This window comes from Nestor notabilis, unplaced genomic scaffold (assembly GCF_000696875.1).
Source record: "Nestor notabilis isolate BGI_N333 unplaced genomic scaffold, ASM69687v1 scaffold14540, whole genome shotgun sequence".
In the NCBI taxonomy this organism is placed as follows: domain Eukaryota; kingdom Metazoa; phylum Chordata; class Aves; order Psittaciformes; family Psittacidae; genus Nestor; species Nestor notabilis.
This window is the reverse complement of record NW_009912548.1, coordinates 1-17583: the sequence shown is the minus strand read 5'-3', so window position 1 is coordinate 17583 and position 17583 is coordinate 1. Positions and strand designations below refer to the sequence as shown.

Sequence of the window (17583 nt, the reverse complement as noted above, 5' to 3'; positions counted from 1 at the left end):
AGGCAGAGCTCAGCCTCCAGAAAGGCAGCAGAGTTATTGTGCTGAGCAAGGAAGCTTGTCCAAGATGCAAAAGCCCAAAGGCTCCTCTCTCACTAGCCAGCATAAGGGAAGCAGAACAATGTGAAGAGCTCAGAGTATGGGGCAGGAAGGTCTTGTGCATTGCTAGGGGCCCACATTCCATCACTCTCCACAGTCCAGTGGGGACTGTCCAGGACAACTGACTCCCTCTTCTCTATTCTAGGCTGTATTCGGATGCAGTATCAAAACCTCATCTGTATGCTCCTGAAGGAAGGACTAGATGGTATTAAATGCCATTCATCCCTCTTACTCTTCCCAAACCTTAACCCAATATCTCAGTTCCTCAAAACATCCTTACATCTAAAAAGGAAATTAACTGCAGATTGTGTTTCTGTGCAGCGATCCAAGGTATGCATCAAAGCATGGGTGAGAAAGATCAATATACCAAGCAAATAGCCCTGCAGATATCATTTGCTTGTTTAAGTGAAAACCCTAAGAATCTATACCTTAAGTATTGCAACATCTTTGTCTATATTCCTATGTCTAAAACAAACCCAGTGCCCTTAAGGTATAGGTAATCTTCATATACTTTCTCTCCTCCTCCTGCAGGCAGTGGCAGATAAAGAGGCTGCTTAACAGCCAAGCACAATTGCAAAGGCTAACTGCAAGACTACGCTCTCCTCAAAGTGGGGCACACCAGAATAACACTATTTTCACCTTTCAACATTCAGGCTTCAGACCTTTAAGATGCTGCCAGATCTGTCCAAGTCATTCCCTCCCTGCAGCCAATATAACTGAACCATCCTTGTCAGCTCAGCTATGATCTCAAGGCTCTGAATGAGGCAGGCCAGGCACCAGTGCTGACCTGGCCTGCCATAGCTCAGAGTAAACAGAAAAAGCAAAGCTGAGGTTAAAAAAATGATGAAATTGTCCACTATTCAAAGAAACCAGATGAGTTTCATCACCGATCTTAGTCATTATACACACATTTCACTACACACACGCAGGAAAGAATTACAGATAAAACTATTGATCAAGAGCAATCCTTTTCTGACAGAGTCAATAACTAAACAGGTACTATCAGTGCTTTTAAGAAGCACAGAAGCTCATATTTTATTGGTAAAACAGCAGAACTGCATTAAGGAAGCATTTTAGCCTATTTGTGTATCTGTATAACACACTTCCTAACTGTTATGAGCTGGGTTTTCCCTATGTTTTGAGAAGGGCTTTCCCCTCAGAGCCACAAAGAAATCACGTTTAGAGCCCTGCATTTGGTCTTAAAAACCCTGACAACTGGCAGCTTTTGCTCTCCAGCCTGAGGTCTGAAGACGAGATAGCCAAGTCAGCAGTATTTATTAATTAAATGTCAGGTTAAAAGCGCTTACAAAGGATGAACAGGATTGCTTAGACAAGACTATGGGGATAAAAAATTCAAGAGGAAAAAGCACTGGGCTAATTCTTGTGGAAAACAAGGAAATGCCAGTGTTTTAATCTCCAGAAGTCAGGTATTGGAAACTTTCAGCTAAAACCAGAGGACTTTAAAAAACCAAACCCTCTGTGTTCTCACATTACTAGGCTACCAAACAGCATTACAGATGGGCACATTCTAACCAAAACCTTAAAACTAACTAAATTAGATTGGTTGCATCAGACGTAGGAACGTACCTTAACTAGATTATCTATATACATATTCTTAGTCAAGATTTCCTCCCTCAGGTTTGTACTTCTAAAAATGCAAGCAGGATTTTACTGGAAGAACATTCTTTAACCAAGAAGAAACAGTATTTTGCATGGCTACAAGCAAGGCAGTTCATGGTGGCCAGTTGCTAACATTTAAAGTGGAAATAGGGGTAGCAATCTGTAACGAGTGAGTGAGAAACTCAAGGATTTCTGAAGATTTACCTATCAATACACTGAGCAGCTAGGCAAGCTGCAGTTAGTATCTCCTTGATGTGAGTCAGCCAGTTGGAAGCTTCCAGTTTACTGAGCCAGCGGTCCATGTTGTGCGACTGGTCATTACAAGCTTCCACAAGTTTGATGAGGCTTTCCTGCAGAATATTAAACCTTTGGGAAAAGCAAAATATTATTGAAAACGTTAAGGAGTAATTTTACAACCAGGACAACTTGCTTAACTGATCTCAAAATAAAGCACTATGATTTAGACACAGTTATTTCAAGAAGTGTGACCCTATATAGAAGTAGTGTATCCTCATTCAGCAAACCTGCTCTTGCTGCTAATGCTACACCGTGGCTAACTGCCAGCAGAACACTACTCTTTGGATGTAAGTAGCTTCTTACCTTTCAGAACAAATTGCTTCATAAAGCATTACAACAGTGGGGCCTTCCAATACCTCCAGAAACATTACTGCATGCCTGTGTAGAAGGATTCACCAGAACTAAGGCTTAAGAGCAGTTGAACGAGATCAGGCTAAAAGTCTATTTAACTTAGTAACTTGTTCCAAAATGATCAAACAATATTAGATGTCCAGAGAAAATTACTGGGTAAGAGGATTGTGACTGCCACAGTCACGAAGCCTCACCTGCAGAAGTTTTCTGGCAAAAAGGAGGAACACAGGAAGGCTGGAGTGCAGCTATAGATGGTCAAAGAGATGGCACAAGAAAATTGCCTGATGTCTGAAACCATAGCAGGCTCACCAGAACAAGGAACCAAACATAGCTTTCCAAAGCCAACTACCTTTATCATCCACATACCCCGATTTCACCAAAATGAGAATGTGACCCTGTTGACAGGAACCAGGATAGAGAGCCACTTCTTACAGAAGCAGACACTCTATGGAGCTGGCATGGCTCTGCCAACATAACCCTACAAAGCCAAGCCTGTGTAATTTCACCCACCTCTCAATGCATTTGTGAATCCTCCTCCACTGGGGATAGTGCACTTCTTGTTCAAAGCCTCCTCCTTTGGCCCTGGCCTGCTGGGCAACATTCAGGGACCTGGTATCAATGATGTAGCCACGCTTGCCAGGCCGTAGCGTGGCATTAATAAGCTTCTCATCCTCTTTACACCGTCTCCCATTTGTACCTGTAAGAGGCTGGCTACTTCGCATCATGACCTGCAGAGACAAAAAAAACATGGATCAGGGACTGGAAATTAAGAGACTTAAGACTGAAAGACATTGATTACTTGTCAAAAATGGAGATCCAAACTCACTATACAAAGGACACTTCTTCACTAGAGGATTACTTCAGGGTCTCTAAACATAGACTGCAAAAACTGATACAATAGTTTGCCATGCCTCAACTGCAGGCATGGAGAACATCTCCTACAGAGGCTTACTGCTGAAATTCACACAGGATGCTCCTGTTTTCCTTTACAACTCAGGCCATTGTAACAGTGCTTATTGGAGTGAGATAGACCCACCTTAAAAAGCTTCTTCTCTGAGTTCAGGGGTAAAATTCAAGTGGGGTCATCTCCTGGATCTCCAGCTCTTCTCTGTGGATTTGCACCAGCAAGTGCAGCTCTCACCCTACTGCACTTCCTACTTCCACCTGCTTCAAGTTCAATCCACCATGCCTGGACATAGAACACCGTGAGCTGCATGACTGCTGCACAGAAACGTCCCTCTAGCTCTTCCTACAGCTGCTGTCCTCCCTTGCCCTGAATCCCTCAGTTCTTTTAAGTGCAGTCTCTTGCAGGGACTGAATGTATTTAAAAAACAAACTAGAAATCCTTGAATTGAGTGATCATTTGGCAGGCCACGTTCTAAATTATAGATATCATCTCAGAGGCTTTATCCCTTTATTCCTGTAGTACCACCTCTGTGAGCCACTGAACTGGCTTCCTGTTAATGGCTCCTTTATAAACCAAGATTTTCAGGATGGTTATCTTTCAGGTGCCTTCCCAACTCTGTCTTTAAAACTCCCAAGTCATTTGTGTGTTAAAGATGCCTCTTAGGTAGTTTTACCCACTGGCTAGACTAATAAACCTTAGGTCCACAGATTTATAAGCTGAGGTTTCTCTTTAGTAAATGCCTTTCAATTTAGAAAGCATTCCAGCAGCTCAAATCATAACTCAAATGTGAGGGCAGGCAGTCAGCAACCCCAGCTATGCTCAAGAACTCAGTCAGGAGAACAATGTGACAGATAGCATTACTGTCACAAGTTCAAGCACTCCTAGCCAAACACTATTTCATTCCTCACAACTTGAAGCATACACAATCCAGAGAGATAATGGAACAAATCTTCCTTTAATGGTTTTCAGTCAAGCTGAGAAAAAGCAGAAAGCACAACTTATGAAATTGGTGAATGGCTGATTTTAAAGCAAAGCAAAAAAACATTGTGTACTGCTAGGTCAAACTAGATGTCCTCTAATTCAGAGTTTAACAATCTTGGCAACAGGAGGAGAGAAGACATTGAAGTATTTGACTCAGAAGCCTGGACCAAGTGTGTAAGCTGCAGGTTGGATATCCTAGCATCCTCAGAACTGGTTACATCAGCAAGAGGTACACAGAATTACTCAACAATTTCATAAAGTGCATATCTTAATTATAGCATATCAGTCACTCCACTACATTTTGGCTTGTCGGAAGGTGGTGAAGTCTGTGCAACAACAAGAGTTTGCTACTCCTGAAACACGTTATACTGACAGGCTCAGGGAACAGATTGTTCTCATCACTCCTTCGACAGTTACACAGCAGAAGCGGTGCTGGCTCTGGGCACGCTCGCTGTCATCACGACTACTACGAAGGAGACAGCCCACCACCCTGAGACAGGACAATGTGGTTTCTGCCATCCTTTCAGCATTAAGCCTTTTGGCAGACAAAGCAAGTAAGGGTGCCAGCAGTAGCTTTACAAGTCTCATCTTGCTCTTACTGCTGTGAGCAAGCTCATGTCACATACGCTCCCTCCATAAGCAAGTGGATTAATAGCTATTTCTAGGATGGAGATTACTCATTCCATCACCCAGAACCAGTTTCACTGCAAACACCTAGTAACTTGAAAAACAAACCAAGTGAACGTCTCATGAACTATATTAAATCTAGAGCACAAGGGTTTTTTTTCATTAAAGAGAGAGATTCACACACTTCCTTTTGGTAGAACCATTACCCAAATGCAGCTTACCATCCCATTCTTCTTATGGTAATAGCTGAGGACCGGGAAGCGACTGCCGTGGCGGAACATGGCAACTTTCCAAAGCGCTTCATCATCGATGGATTTGGGGACAATGACAACTGGAGGGTAGGATGGACAGACAGAGAAATCCTTATTGATGCAGCTTAGACGCCATTCATCTGTCTGGAAGAGATCAGAACATAAAGGCTTTGGGTCAGAAAACAGATCACTGCTGTTACAACATAACATACTAGGGAATAGGACCTTCCATGTTCAGTTATATCAACAATCTATTCCATTGCACCACAGATGAAAAATCAATTGTCACTACTGGCATAATCATGTTTGTTCATGCAGGAATCTGGATCCCCTGTAATACCAGAACTACCCTAACTGGTCAGATCAAACCCAGCACCATTATCCTGTCTCCAACAAAAAAAAATGGTAAAAGAGATGCTATTCAAGAACAAAGAAGCCCACCCACTCTCTGCAGCGCACTCCTCATCCCCTACCTCTCAGATGCTGTATTTTAGATATTAGAATGTATATCCCTCCCTAATGCTTTTAGTATCCTTTTGTAAGTCTGTCGAGTGATTATTTTTTCCCCACACCTCTTGATGCTGCCTGCAATCACATCACCTTGTTGCAGCAGCTCCCAAAAGCTCATTACCCAGCGTGCAGATAAGGCTCAAAAGCAACGGAAGAAATTATCAGGTGGCCCAGCTCCTTGAGGTGTAGGACTTGTTAAATAATGGTTCATTCCCCATCTGGTTTATCCGCTTCCTCAACAAACAGCACAAAATAAGCCCACGTGGACAGAAATGCGTGATTGTAGCTTTTAATTATTTCAGACAGAGCAGGCAGCATGTCTGCAGTATGTAATAAAAATATAACTGCATTCGCAGATAGCTTCAATATCATAGGAAGTAAGAACATGGTATGTCTTGTCCCTCAGAGACCCCAGAACAGAAATGTATTTCTGCATCAGGAGATTTAGATGGAGGTAACATGGGCTCAAACCTCTATCTGTGCTGAGAGCAGAGTTAGTAACACTACCCACCAGACAAAAGTGGCCCAAAAAGGCAAGAACGTCCACCAACTCCAGATGATGAAGCTGCTTAGAGGTTAAAATTTCAATTTAAGATTTCCAGCTTGGTTCTTTTCTATGGGCTCTGCTTTATGTAGAGCATTATAGCTCTTCATCCAAAAGCACCTCCTTGAACCAAGCACAGCATCTAAGCACAAAGGTCCCACCATAAATTCTTGTTGGATAATTTTTCAGTTTCCAACAGTCAAACACTTGTAAAAGAAGTGCTGAATATTGGCACCCTGCACCCTCACAGGCACCTGGCATGAGAACTCAGGCTACCTGACACCCACCCAGGGTCAGACACAGGACTTTGCCCCATCTCAGGCAAAACCAAATGTCAACCAGCAGCCTCACTGATGAGGAGTCCTCATTTACTGAAGTCCAGGCTGGAAGAGCTGACACTGACCTAACTGCAGCCTCAGACAGGCCCAGCCTTCATGGAGGGCTTGCTGCTTCTGTGCCACACCACTGCGTCCTGCATTAAGGACATCATCTAGGTACATCAGATGGCCACAAAGGCATATATTTTTCCTAGGGGAGTGTATCACACAGCAAAACCTTGCCTAAAGTTTGTCAGTGAATTTAGCTCATGGTCCTTGATAGCAGGACAGTGGCTTGGCTGGGCTGCATCAGTCAGGGCATCCTTATCCTATATTTCTTACGGCAAACAAAGCCTGCCGGCAGAAGCTTTGGTGAGGAAAATGACCCAGAAGCCTCTACAGCATGCTTTGGTTTTAACAGCAGCATTAAAACCATAAAAGTAGCAGCAGGATAGCACTCAAATTTGCCTGTGAAAGCTCCAGACACAATGAAGTTTAAATGAAACATTAAAAAAACAAAACTTCTGAAGAGGAAACAGGCAGCTGCTTTCAACATAGTTGTTTTTTTTTCCACCCCTCTAGTTCCTATGCTTTAGCATGACACAGGTGTGATAGAGCAAACAAGACCTTAACTCACTCAGCTGAAGTGGTTTTGGTACAGACTGGGAAGCATTTACATGCCACTGCAGCAGGCAGAGATCTCAGAGATGTCATAAAAAGCTCTGCTCAGTTGTGTTCAAAGAAAGTTTCAGGCAGACGAAAAGGTAGGGGCATAAAGCAGGTACCACAGAAAGCAAGAGACTATGCTGCAATGGAATACACAAAACCCCATGTGAATTCAGGAAAGTTGGTTTAGCATGCATTAATCACAAGTAGGTCTCTCTTCCTCTTTTCTTTCTTCCAGAAGCTTACTACCTCTTGCCTTACACCTCCTGGTACTTGGTTATATAAATTTGACTGGGTCACTGGCCCATTGGAGAACTAGGATCAACTGAGAAAGGTTTTCTGGCAATGAAGTCTTTTCACCAGATGAAAAAGCTGATCTAATTCACAGCACTTTCACCATCAGTAGATGCAACACATGGGATGTGTGGCACAGCAAACAGCAAAAGTGTACCTTTCAGTGGCAGCCTAAGAAAAAGATGCTGAGAAAGGTACACAGTGTGCATTATAGTTATCACAAACATCAGTTGCTACCTCTGTTCAGGAGCCTATCCTGTTTTGCATTGTCCCTGTTGTAAGTTTATTTCATTATTCATTAGACTCAAAACAGCTTCCCTGAACATGTATGTTTTATAAAAAGCAGAGGTCTCCCAGATGCAAAGTTAAACTGCCTTTGGCAATCATGCCATAGGTGGAGATGAAAGTAGTTCTAGAATACATAAGGGAGGCCGGTTGGTCCTCCATTAAAAGCTCATGCTTTTAATTCACCAATAATGACATGGTTTTATAGTTTTTTAGGGTGTTGTTAAATTACAGCAAATTTCATACAATGGTGTGCAATTTGTTTAAAATGGAAAAAAATACACATGGATAGAGAACTGATCAATATCTTGCTGCCACACAGGACGTAGAAAAGGCAAAAATTACAACTTTGTGGTATGCTTTTCGAAACACTGGCTGCCACTAATGTGACTAGCATGAGAAGGAATTCTTGTGAGACCCCACCTACAGTCCTGCATCCAGCTCCAGGGACCCCAACACAAGAGGGACATGGACCTGTTGGAGTGGGTCCAGAGGAGACCATGAAGATAATAAGAGGGCTGGAGCAGCTCTGCTATGGAGACAGCCTGAGACAGATGGAGCTGTTCTGTCCGGAGAAAAGAAGGCCCCAGGGGGACCTTAGACTAACTTCCAGTGTTTAAAAGGGATGACAAGAAAGCTGGAGAGGGGCTTTTGACAAGGGCCTGTAGGGACAGGACAAGGGAGAATGGCTTTAACCTGACAGAGGGGAGATTTAGATGAGATCTCAGGAAGAAGTTGTTCCCTGTGAGGGTGCTGAGGCGCTGGCACAGGTTGCCCAGAGAAGCTGTGGCTGCCCCATTCCTGGCGCCAGGGTGGACACAGGGGCTGGGAGCACCCTGCTCTAGGGGAAGGTGTCCCTGCCTGTGGCAGGGGATTGGAACTAGATGAGCTTTAAGGTCCCTTCCAGCCTAAACCATTCTGTGATTCTATGAATGGAAGAGTATCAACCTGATTTATTCCCACTTTGGTAATTTAACTCTGCCCATAAGCTACTCTCCTCACTGTTTATAAGTACAGGACAGATGACTCTGTTATGTCACCCAGAGATAGTTTACTGTTACATAGGAAGGAGGCAACAATTAGCACCATTTGTCTTCTGTATCACAGCTACTTCTGCAGAGACCCAGTTAACCTCTGCTGGCTTCAGACTGCTAAAATACACTACAACACAAATCAGGTGACACTAAAACCTGACAGTGTAAGTCACTTGGCTTTTGCTTGGAGTTGTCTTGCAACTTCAAAGAAAAAAATTGCCATTACTAAGTGGAAGAGCAAGTTAACAGCAATTCAGCTATGTGCAGCAGTAAGGACTGTAGTGAAGCAAAGAGGTGGACCTCATCTTCAGGTATCACCAGTATGCTGTGGGAAACTCAAAGTACAAAGTTAACATTTACTTCTCCCAGCAAGAAATCTGTACTTTAAGGGATCAGAAAAAGTTAATTGCAGTTAAGGTTAGAAGTAGCAAAGAATTGGGGCCAAGTAGAAAGGAGAGAGGGCTTCAAAGAAAAAAAGAAAGTAGCCTGAAGTATTTTCTTAAAGCAGTGCGTAATTAACTCTTACATTTGTACTTTTCTTGTCTTGGTACTTGTTTAGATATTGATCCTTGAATGTTACTGAAAGGCTAAAACAAGTTATCATTCCTTCTAAAAGCTGAAATTGCTAGGAGAGGTCATTTTCCACAAAACAGTGTGAAACAATTCAAGCTCTACTAGTAAGCCTTAAAAGAAGAGTTAGGAAACCAGAGACCTTGAAGGATCCTGCAGAGCAGCAATGAGAAAGGCTATTCCCAAGGAACAGGCAGAAGGCAACAAGCCCTGTTAGCAACAGATTGTGCGTGGACAAGAAACATAACAACAGATGCAAGCAAAGATCGATGCTTGCCTGATAAGAGCAAAATATGAGCTATCCACACCATTGCAAACTGAGCCCCAAACCAGAAAATTCAGCCTTTTTTAAGAAGCTCCAGTGCAGTAGAGCACAGCTGAATTGAACTGTCCAGGAAGAGCTGACATACCTATAACCAATCCAGATCTGATGTACTACCCAGTGCCTCAGGAAAAGCACAAAACACGGTCTAAAGCTGGATGAGCAATCATTAACTATCCCATGCGTCTTTTACTCCATTCATGTATTTGTCTGTAGTATCATTAAAGTCTCATCTCACAGGATAATAATTTGGAGGTTTTGCTGTGACAGACAGTAAAACATTGAGCTGATTTCTTAGTATGACTTAACTCTCAGCTGAATGCCTCTGTTGATAGGTTGGATTTACCTGAAGAGCAGTTCTTGGAAAGTCACTTGACAGAAGTCCTGTTGACCTGTGCTGTAGGTTATTACTGAATGTATTACTGAACTTTTTTAATCTTAACTTTTATAGTTTTACTTTGCCATTATAGAATGTGTCAGTTTAAAAATAACTCTTCTGTAGCAAACAAATTGGAATTAATACATTACTAGAGCTGCAGTGTGGCTGAAATGCAGTTTTTAACAAGTTGTTACCATACTGGGGAAGGTAAGGCACAACAGATCCAGATGGATGATTTAATGGAGAGGGAAGTAAACTTCTGTATTCTATTCATCTGACTTACAGGAGAAAAAAAATAAATCAACCATTTACTTGTTCTGGCCTGTCACACAAGACAGTTTAATTACAGAAGAAGAAATATTTGGTCAACGATGTATTTATCTGTTGTTCAGGAAATGTAACTCATTTGAACATGCCCTGGCAGTGTTCAAGGCCAGGCTGGACAGGGCTTGAAGCAACCTGCTCTAGTGGAAGGTGTCCCTGCCCATGGCAGGGGGTTAGAACTAGATGAGCTTTAAGGTCCCTCCTGAACCAAACCATTCTATGATGGATGTTGTCACCATCTTGTTAAAAAGGGAGTTACATCTGAAGTTTGGGTTAAAAGCCAAAAATTACTCAACATCTGTTAGACACATATTTTAAAATTATTGCCCTTGAAACACAGAGCTATAAAGAAATCAGGTTTTAAATGTAAGCCTTCCAAGGAGTGTATGTCCAGAAAGCCAAGACGCGTACAAATAAGCTGCCAATGCATTTTTAAGCCATGCTAGCACTGGTATCATGCTGGTAAATGCAGCCATCAGAAGTGACTGGATCCCTGAAATCTAAAAACTATTTCAGCTACACATAGAAAGCAAAACACGAACAGAAGCAGAACTATCTCCCGCAATCTTCCATTGTGCTCTGAAGAATTTCCTTCTGGTGCCATCAATCCTGCTCTCACACTCTTCTCACCAGACAGCACTCCAGCTTCTGGCCTTTTGATTCTCATTGAAATGCCTGCAAGCTTCCTCTGCTGAGCTGGGAAAGCGTCTGCTGCTTTCAGATCTGAACACTCTGATCACATTTGACTTTCCCAGCTGAAATTAAAGCTGAAACTGTGGTGCTTTTAACAGGTCAGTTTGTATGTCTTTTGACAGCAGGTGAAGATAGGACATGTGAGAGTACTCTAATTATGAGCCAAAAATAGAAACACCTCTCAACTCCTTTAATTTTCTAGTGATCTCATCATATGAATCTGGTCAAGCAAATCATATTATTCGGATATTAGTCATAAGCAGGAAATGATAAATGCTGCAGACAAGCTGGGTTGCAGATAAACGAAAAAAAAATCAATGTTCTTTGATGCTGTACTAATGGATGTGGTCTCAGAAACCTAAGATGATGCAGCAAGTGCACATACTTAATGTGAAACAAAGACCTGGAATACAAAGATGCTAACCCAAAGCACTATTAAGACAGGTTGGCTCCTACACCGAGTCAGTTCTTACTACACAAAATTCATCATCCTAAAATGAAGTTTGAATAACAGATACAACAGGAAATGCCACAAGAACAGTTCCTACCCTACAGGTACCAAAATAATACCAACAAGTGCTCACAGCACCAGGAAGACTAGGACTGGAAATTTCCTGCTTTCTAAACCCTCTTAGTATTTCCCCAGCATGAAGTAGAGCTAAGAGGGTTTCAAATTAGGCATCTTTATCTATTGTCATCTTCCTAGGAAAACAAAAAATCCTTAGTGACTTTTTTTTTTTTTCTTAAGAACAGCCTCGTATCAATTAAGGGGTTGACAAAGATTGCATCTGGAGTGGGATGAAAGTCAAGTACAACAAACCCAGGTCAGAAGTCTTAAATTTGTTCTTAGAAGAAGGAGGGCCATCCCCAAAGGATGAAAACATTTACCTGAGAGGACATGAAGGTTGGAACTCTAAATAGGCCTCAAAACTACATTTGTACAAGGTGAAACACAAGTGCTAAATATTTCTATTTAGCACATAAACAGAAACGTCTGATGTTTGCAGAGTATTTGAACAACACACATTTCATCCAGGCACCACACAGCTATTTTTACCATCCAGGATTTCCAGTTCAGACACTATCAGGTGATAAACTTCACCAACTACTTGCACAAGCATATCCTAGTGCCTGTGCAAGTCCTTAGATGCAACTTACTACTGTACTGAGGAGTTCAAATTCTTGGTCAGGTAGAAAAGAGCGCCAGCCATCTTCAACGATTTCAAACATGGGCCGGTAGAAGAAGGGATACATTAGAGTGACAGAGTCCAGGGTGGAAAGTGCCTGTGCAGAGAAGAGAAATAAACAGCTATTTAATTCATTCAAACTATTTCATTTAAAAAAAAAAAAAAAAAAAAAAAAAAGAAGAAACATACATCAAATAGTATTTTCCTCTAATACTGGTGATGCAAACTTAAGACACTCACAAGCATACAGCCATTAATCTTGAGATACTAAATTACCAACAAGCTACTTTAAAACACATAAAACCCCACAGCACAAACAAAAGCAGGTTATAACAATCTAACTGCAAGTGGGGGTCTGTACAGGATATAATTTCTGTAGGCTTCACTATGTAACAACACACCAAAGGATGAGAAAGATGCACACTGAACAAGTGTAACTAATGGGACACATCCTACATAGCATTTACCTAATTACTAACAGAGCTTAAACTCGAGAAGTCACAATGTTGTTTGAGACGCATGAAACTCAAGAGGACTGATTTGGTTTTGCACCCTCATGCTCCAGTATAATGAAGCTGAGCTTCATTTTCCCAAATGTTACAGCAAAATACTTGATCAAGAAAAGTAGGGTTGTGGGGTTTATTGGGACTGGGTTTTTTGGTTTTTTTTTTTTTTTTGTTTTTTTTTTTTTTTTTTTGAGGGGGTGGTGGTATTATTTGTTTAAAAATAAGAGCATAGCAACAAAAATAAACAACCAAAACCCCACACCCACAAGCAACAAACAATATTTTAGCAATTGGAAAGAAATAACCCATAAGTCTCATTTGCCTTCCAGAACATCAGTGAAACCTTTCTAACTGGACAAAAAGTTGATAGAATCATAGATGTCCTGGTTTCAGCTGGGATAGTAGCTGGTGCAGTGCTGTGTATTGGCTTTAGTCTGGGAATAATGCTGATAACACATTGATGTTTTAGTTGTTGCTCAGTAGTGCTTACCCTGATCAAGGACTTTTCGGTCTCTCATGCTCTGCCAGCGAGGAGGGGCATAAGAAACTGGATGGAAGCACAGACAGGACACCTGACCCAAACCAGCCAAAGGGGTATTCCACACCACAGAGCATCATGCTCAGTTTAGAAACTGGGGAGTGTTGGCTGGATGGGGTCAATCGCTGCTCTGGAATGAGGTGGGCATCGATGAGCAGGTGGTGAACAATTGTACTGTGCATCACTTGTTTATTCCTTTCTCTCTATATTTCCTATTACTATTATATTTTACTCGTATTTCAATTATTAAAAACTCTTCTTATCTCAACCCACGGGTTTTACCTTTTTCTGGTTCTCCTCCCCATCCCACTGGGGATTGGGTGGAAAGTGAGTGAGTGGCTGTGTGGTACTTAGTTGCCAGCTGGGCTTAAACCATGACAACAGAATTCCATGTTGGAAGAAATCTCAGGGATGATCTGGTCCAACCTTTCTTGACAAAGCATGAGCTAGACTAGATGATCCAGCACCCTGTCAAGCTGGATCTTAGATGTGTCCAGTGTTGGGGAGTCCACCACTTCCCTGGGGAGTTTCCTCCAATGGCTGATTGTTCCCATTATGAAAAATTGTCCTCTTGTGTCCAAGTGGAATCTCCCCAAAAGTAACTTGTGCCCGTCACCTCTCATCTTTTCCATGGGACTCCTTGCAAAAAGAGAGTCTCCATCTTCCCTGTAGCCACCTTTTAAATACTGGAACATGGGATAAGGTCTCCCCTGAGCTGCCTTTTCTCCAGGCTGAACAAGCCCAGCTCTCTCAGCCTTTCCTCACACGGCTGCCCAGTGCTTGTGGCCCTTCTCTGGACCCTCTCCAGCCTGTGCTACGTTGTTTAGGGTGAGGTCAGACCACGATCTGAGAACCCAGGTGTTATTATTATGAATTCTTACCTCAATAGAGCTCGCAATGTTCAAACACTCCTCCATTCCAGGTATATCCAGCTGAATAATTCGCAGATCTTTGCATTTTATAACAATGGTACCCAATGAGCCCACAAACCTACAGCAAGACACAAAGAAAGAATCTCTTAAGAACAGGATCATCTAAGGTGAGATGAGGTACTACAGCTTTTCCTACAACATGTGTTTACAAGACAAAATTCCATTAGTAGTAATACGCCTGCAATATAACCTTTCAAAAAATAAACAAATAAACCCACTTCTTTGTTTGGTATTTGCAAGTTGGGTGTTTTTTTTTTCTGGGGGGGGGGGGGGGTGGGGGAAGGAGGAAAATTCCATCCTTTGATGCAGCAGTGAGTGGAAGTATCATGAGATAAACAGAGGTTTTCCTACAGCTTTTCTTTAAAAGATAAAAGAGAAAAGGTGTGTTCAGGTATTTTCTGGCAGTCCTGTAAGCTTCGTCTGGCAGTTTCCAGTTTCATTAACACAATGCACTGAAACTTCAAAGATTACTAAAAACATCCAAATTTAGCTTAATGTTCAAGACAAGATTTCTGTCTGGCTACATTACACTCCCTTGTCTTTAATTTTAAGTCTTTAGGCCTGGTTTCTGATACCTGCAATACTATGGAGCTCTTTGCTCTGCAGACCTCAGAGAAGTTAAGGACGTATCACACTGCTGTTTACAACACAAGTCAACCCAGAAAAAGCTGTATGTTACACAGCAAACACAGCTCACAGATGCTTTGTCAGTCTTCCTTACAAACCTGAAAGAAGGACAATGCCCAAGCAGGAACAGTGTTTTATTTGCATTAACTAGCTACCAGCGTTCACAGGAACGATGATAGATTTTAGTTTATAAAGCAGTAAACTGAGGAACAGGACCAGAGTCTCTCAGACATGACAGCAGAGCTTGCAGCAGCCAGGGGTGATGCAAGAGGCTGAAGCAGACAAGACCTGAAGGACCAGGTTTCAGCCCTTCGTGGCCTGACCCTCTGGACAAAGAAGGGCAGAGCTGTGCACATGCCAAGAGACCTGTTGCTAAGCTTTGGGTTGCTTCAACTGTGCTACAAAAGATGCCTGCAATTTATTCTGGAATTGTCATTACAGCTGAAAGGTCGTTACCTATTTCTTGTGTGCAAAGGTTAACATGCAGAACCAATTATAATTTGGGTAGTGCTGAAGGAAGAACTACAGGCTTTTTGACAGGGAGTTCTGCAGCTCTAGCAGAGCCAGTCTGTACGTGGCTTGCCCTTGCTGCAGCACTGTTTCACACATCTCCAAGGAAATAACACAGTGAAGCTACAAGACATCAACAAGGCTGTGTTTTCTTCAAGCAAAACCAGTATAGGAAATCACTAGAGACTGTTCCACTTCTCAACAAACCCTACAGGTCATATTTAAGTTGTTTAAAAAGCTACAAACATTTAAGAAGCAGTTGATGACCATCTGATCATCAGGGAAAACAGTTTTGTACGGAAGACTCATAATGTGAAAGGGTAAAGGTGTTTTTATGAATCCGGCACAACATCACAGTTGTTGTGCTCTAATAACCTGAAGTAGCACCAAACTGGACCATTCTACAACCTTTACTGGTTTAAGAGTCCTGTTATTCCACCCTCCCCAGCACCAAGAATATATTCTAATCCTTTTATATGGGAAAGCTTCATTGCAGTTACATTCACACAATGCTACTCTCACAGAGGGATATGTCTACTCTAGAGACCTTCTAGAAAACAGGGCTGGTAATAAGGGCTGCGAGTATCTGCAGTTATAGCTAACCCCGTTACAAATCACGCACTGAGCCAGCAGTGTGCTGCTCCCTCACCATAACTTACAACTGTTCCCTGCTTATTCGGTATTAACTTACACTATAACTGCAACTGAGCTCATATGAAAATACAAACAAAAGAAAAGCTTGACCATAATAATTTTCAAAACAGCCACGGCTGGTTCAGTACCCGCAGGAAGGAAGATGAGGCCAAACCATGCTGATGACTGAGCAGTGCTGGATAGGAACAGATTTCCTGAGGCTTCCACCACTCTGTTCTTCTCCACCCTCAGGCCAGGATGCAGGCATTTCTCAGAAACACTCAGAGATACCAGGAACACGGGAACAGACTTAATCAGCACCCACTACTTAACCCATTCTCAGATTCTGAGGCAACCTGATATCTTTAATTGCTGCTGCTTGATTTTTCCCTATCCCTGGCAGTATTCAAGGCCAGGTTGGACACAGGGGCTTGGAGCAACCTGCTCTAGAGAAGGTGTCCCTGCCCATGGCAGGGGGTTGGAACCGAATGAGCTTTAAGGTCCCTTCCAACTCAAACTATGATTCTATGAAACTGAAAAAAGGACCACGGCAAGGAAGCAGAAGACAATGATCAGATGAGGTAGGACTGCCACTCAAGAATAGAAGCACAATGGAGCAATAGTACATGTAAAGCAGGCAGAAGTGATGGTAAGAAGATCAATCTGTAAGTCCCTGCAACAAAAAGGGATGGGCAAGAAAAATAACAGAGCGCTGCAGCTACAACTCAGCTCTCCCACGTTGTTCCCACAAGGAATATGCTGTTAAAGCGCTACTGATTTCCATGAGCAGCTAGAGAAATAAGGGGATGATGCTGTTGAGCAGCAGGAGGCCGATCTGGGGCTGAGAAAGTCCAGAGTCCACTTTAGCCATCAGTTGTGGTGGGTGACCCAAGGAAATCACTTCATCAGTGCCTCAGCTTCCATCTCTGTTGAACGGTGTTAAAGATGCATCCTTTATAAAGTGCTTCAAGAGCTACTGATGAAATCCACTAAACAATTAACACAGAGTGCTGTTAACAAAGCTGTTTAAATGTAAAAATTCTGACTGACCAAAAGACTCCTGTCAAACAACAATACCCGACAAGAACGAGAATTAAACTGCCTGTGCTCTGATTACAGACCCCAACATGAGACAGCCAGGGTGCAACTCAGTCCTGACAACCACTTTTCAACCCCGAGACGCAAACGATTAGGCAGGGAAATGAGCAGGCACACCTTTTCTGGATGAAATCAATGTGGGAGTGCACCAGCCACAGCTCCTCAGCGTTATCATGACGCCGTGAAGAAAAGATGAGGTGATGCCCGGTCAGACACAGAGTCCCCTCCACCGCCAGGTAGAACGGGCGGTGCAGGACCACGTTGTCCGCTCGGGGGGTCTTGATCAGCTCCGCGAACTCCATGCTTGCTAGCAAGCGGAGGCCTCCGCCACACGAACGTGCTGCGGAGAACAGGGGTACCCTCAGCAGCGCCCACAGGAGCGGGACGGAGAACCCGGGCGCTGCGCTATGCCACCGCGGGCAGGCAGCGGCGGAACCCACGGCGCGGCCCCATCTCCCGGGGTAGGGAAACTGCGGGGAGAGGG

At 42.9% G+C, this 17583-nt stretch overlaps 1 protein-coding gene across 1 annotated transcript; it reads right to left on the bottom strand.

Annotated features, from left to right (window-relative positions):
* Positions 1-1920: 1920 nt before the first annotated feature.
* Positions 1921-17407, bottom strand: MTMR9 (myotubularin related protein 9; the record flags this gene model as incomplete). Its single annotated transcript, XM_010020034.1, has 6 exons — positions 17217-17407; positions 14181-14289; positions 12227-12352; positions 5101-5274; positions 2875-3092; positions 1921-2082 (listed from the first exon to the last, which is right to left on the bottom strand). Coding segments are annotated over exons 1-6 (974 nt in total), but the record flags the coding sequence as incomplete, so codon positions are not given.
* Positions 17408-17583: the final 176 nt, after the last annotated feature.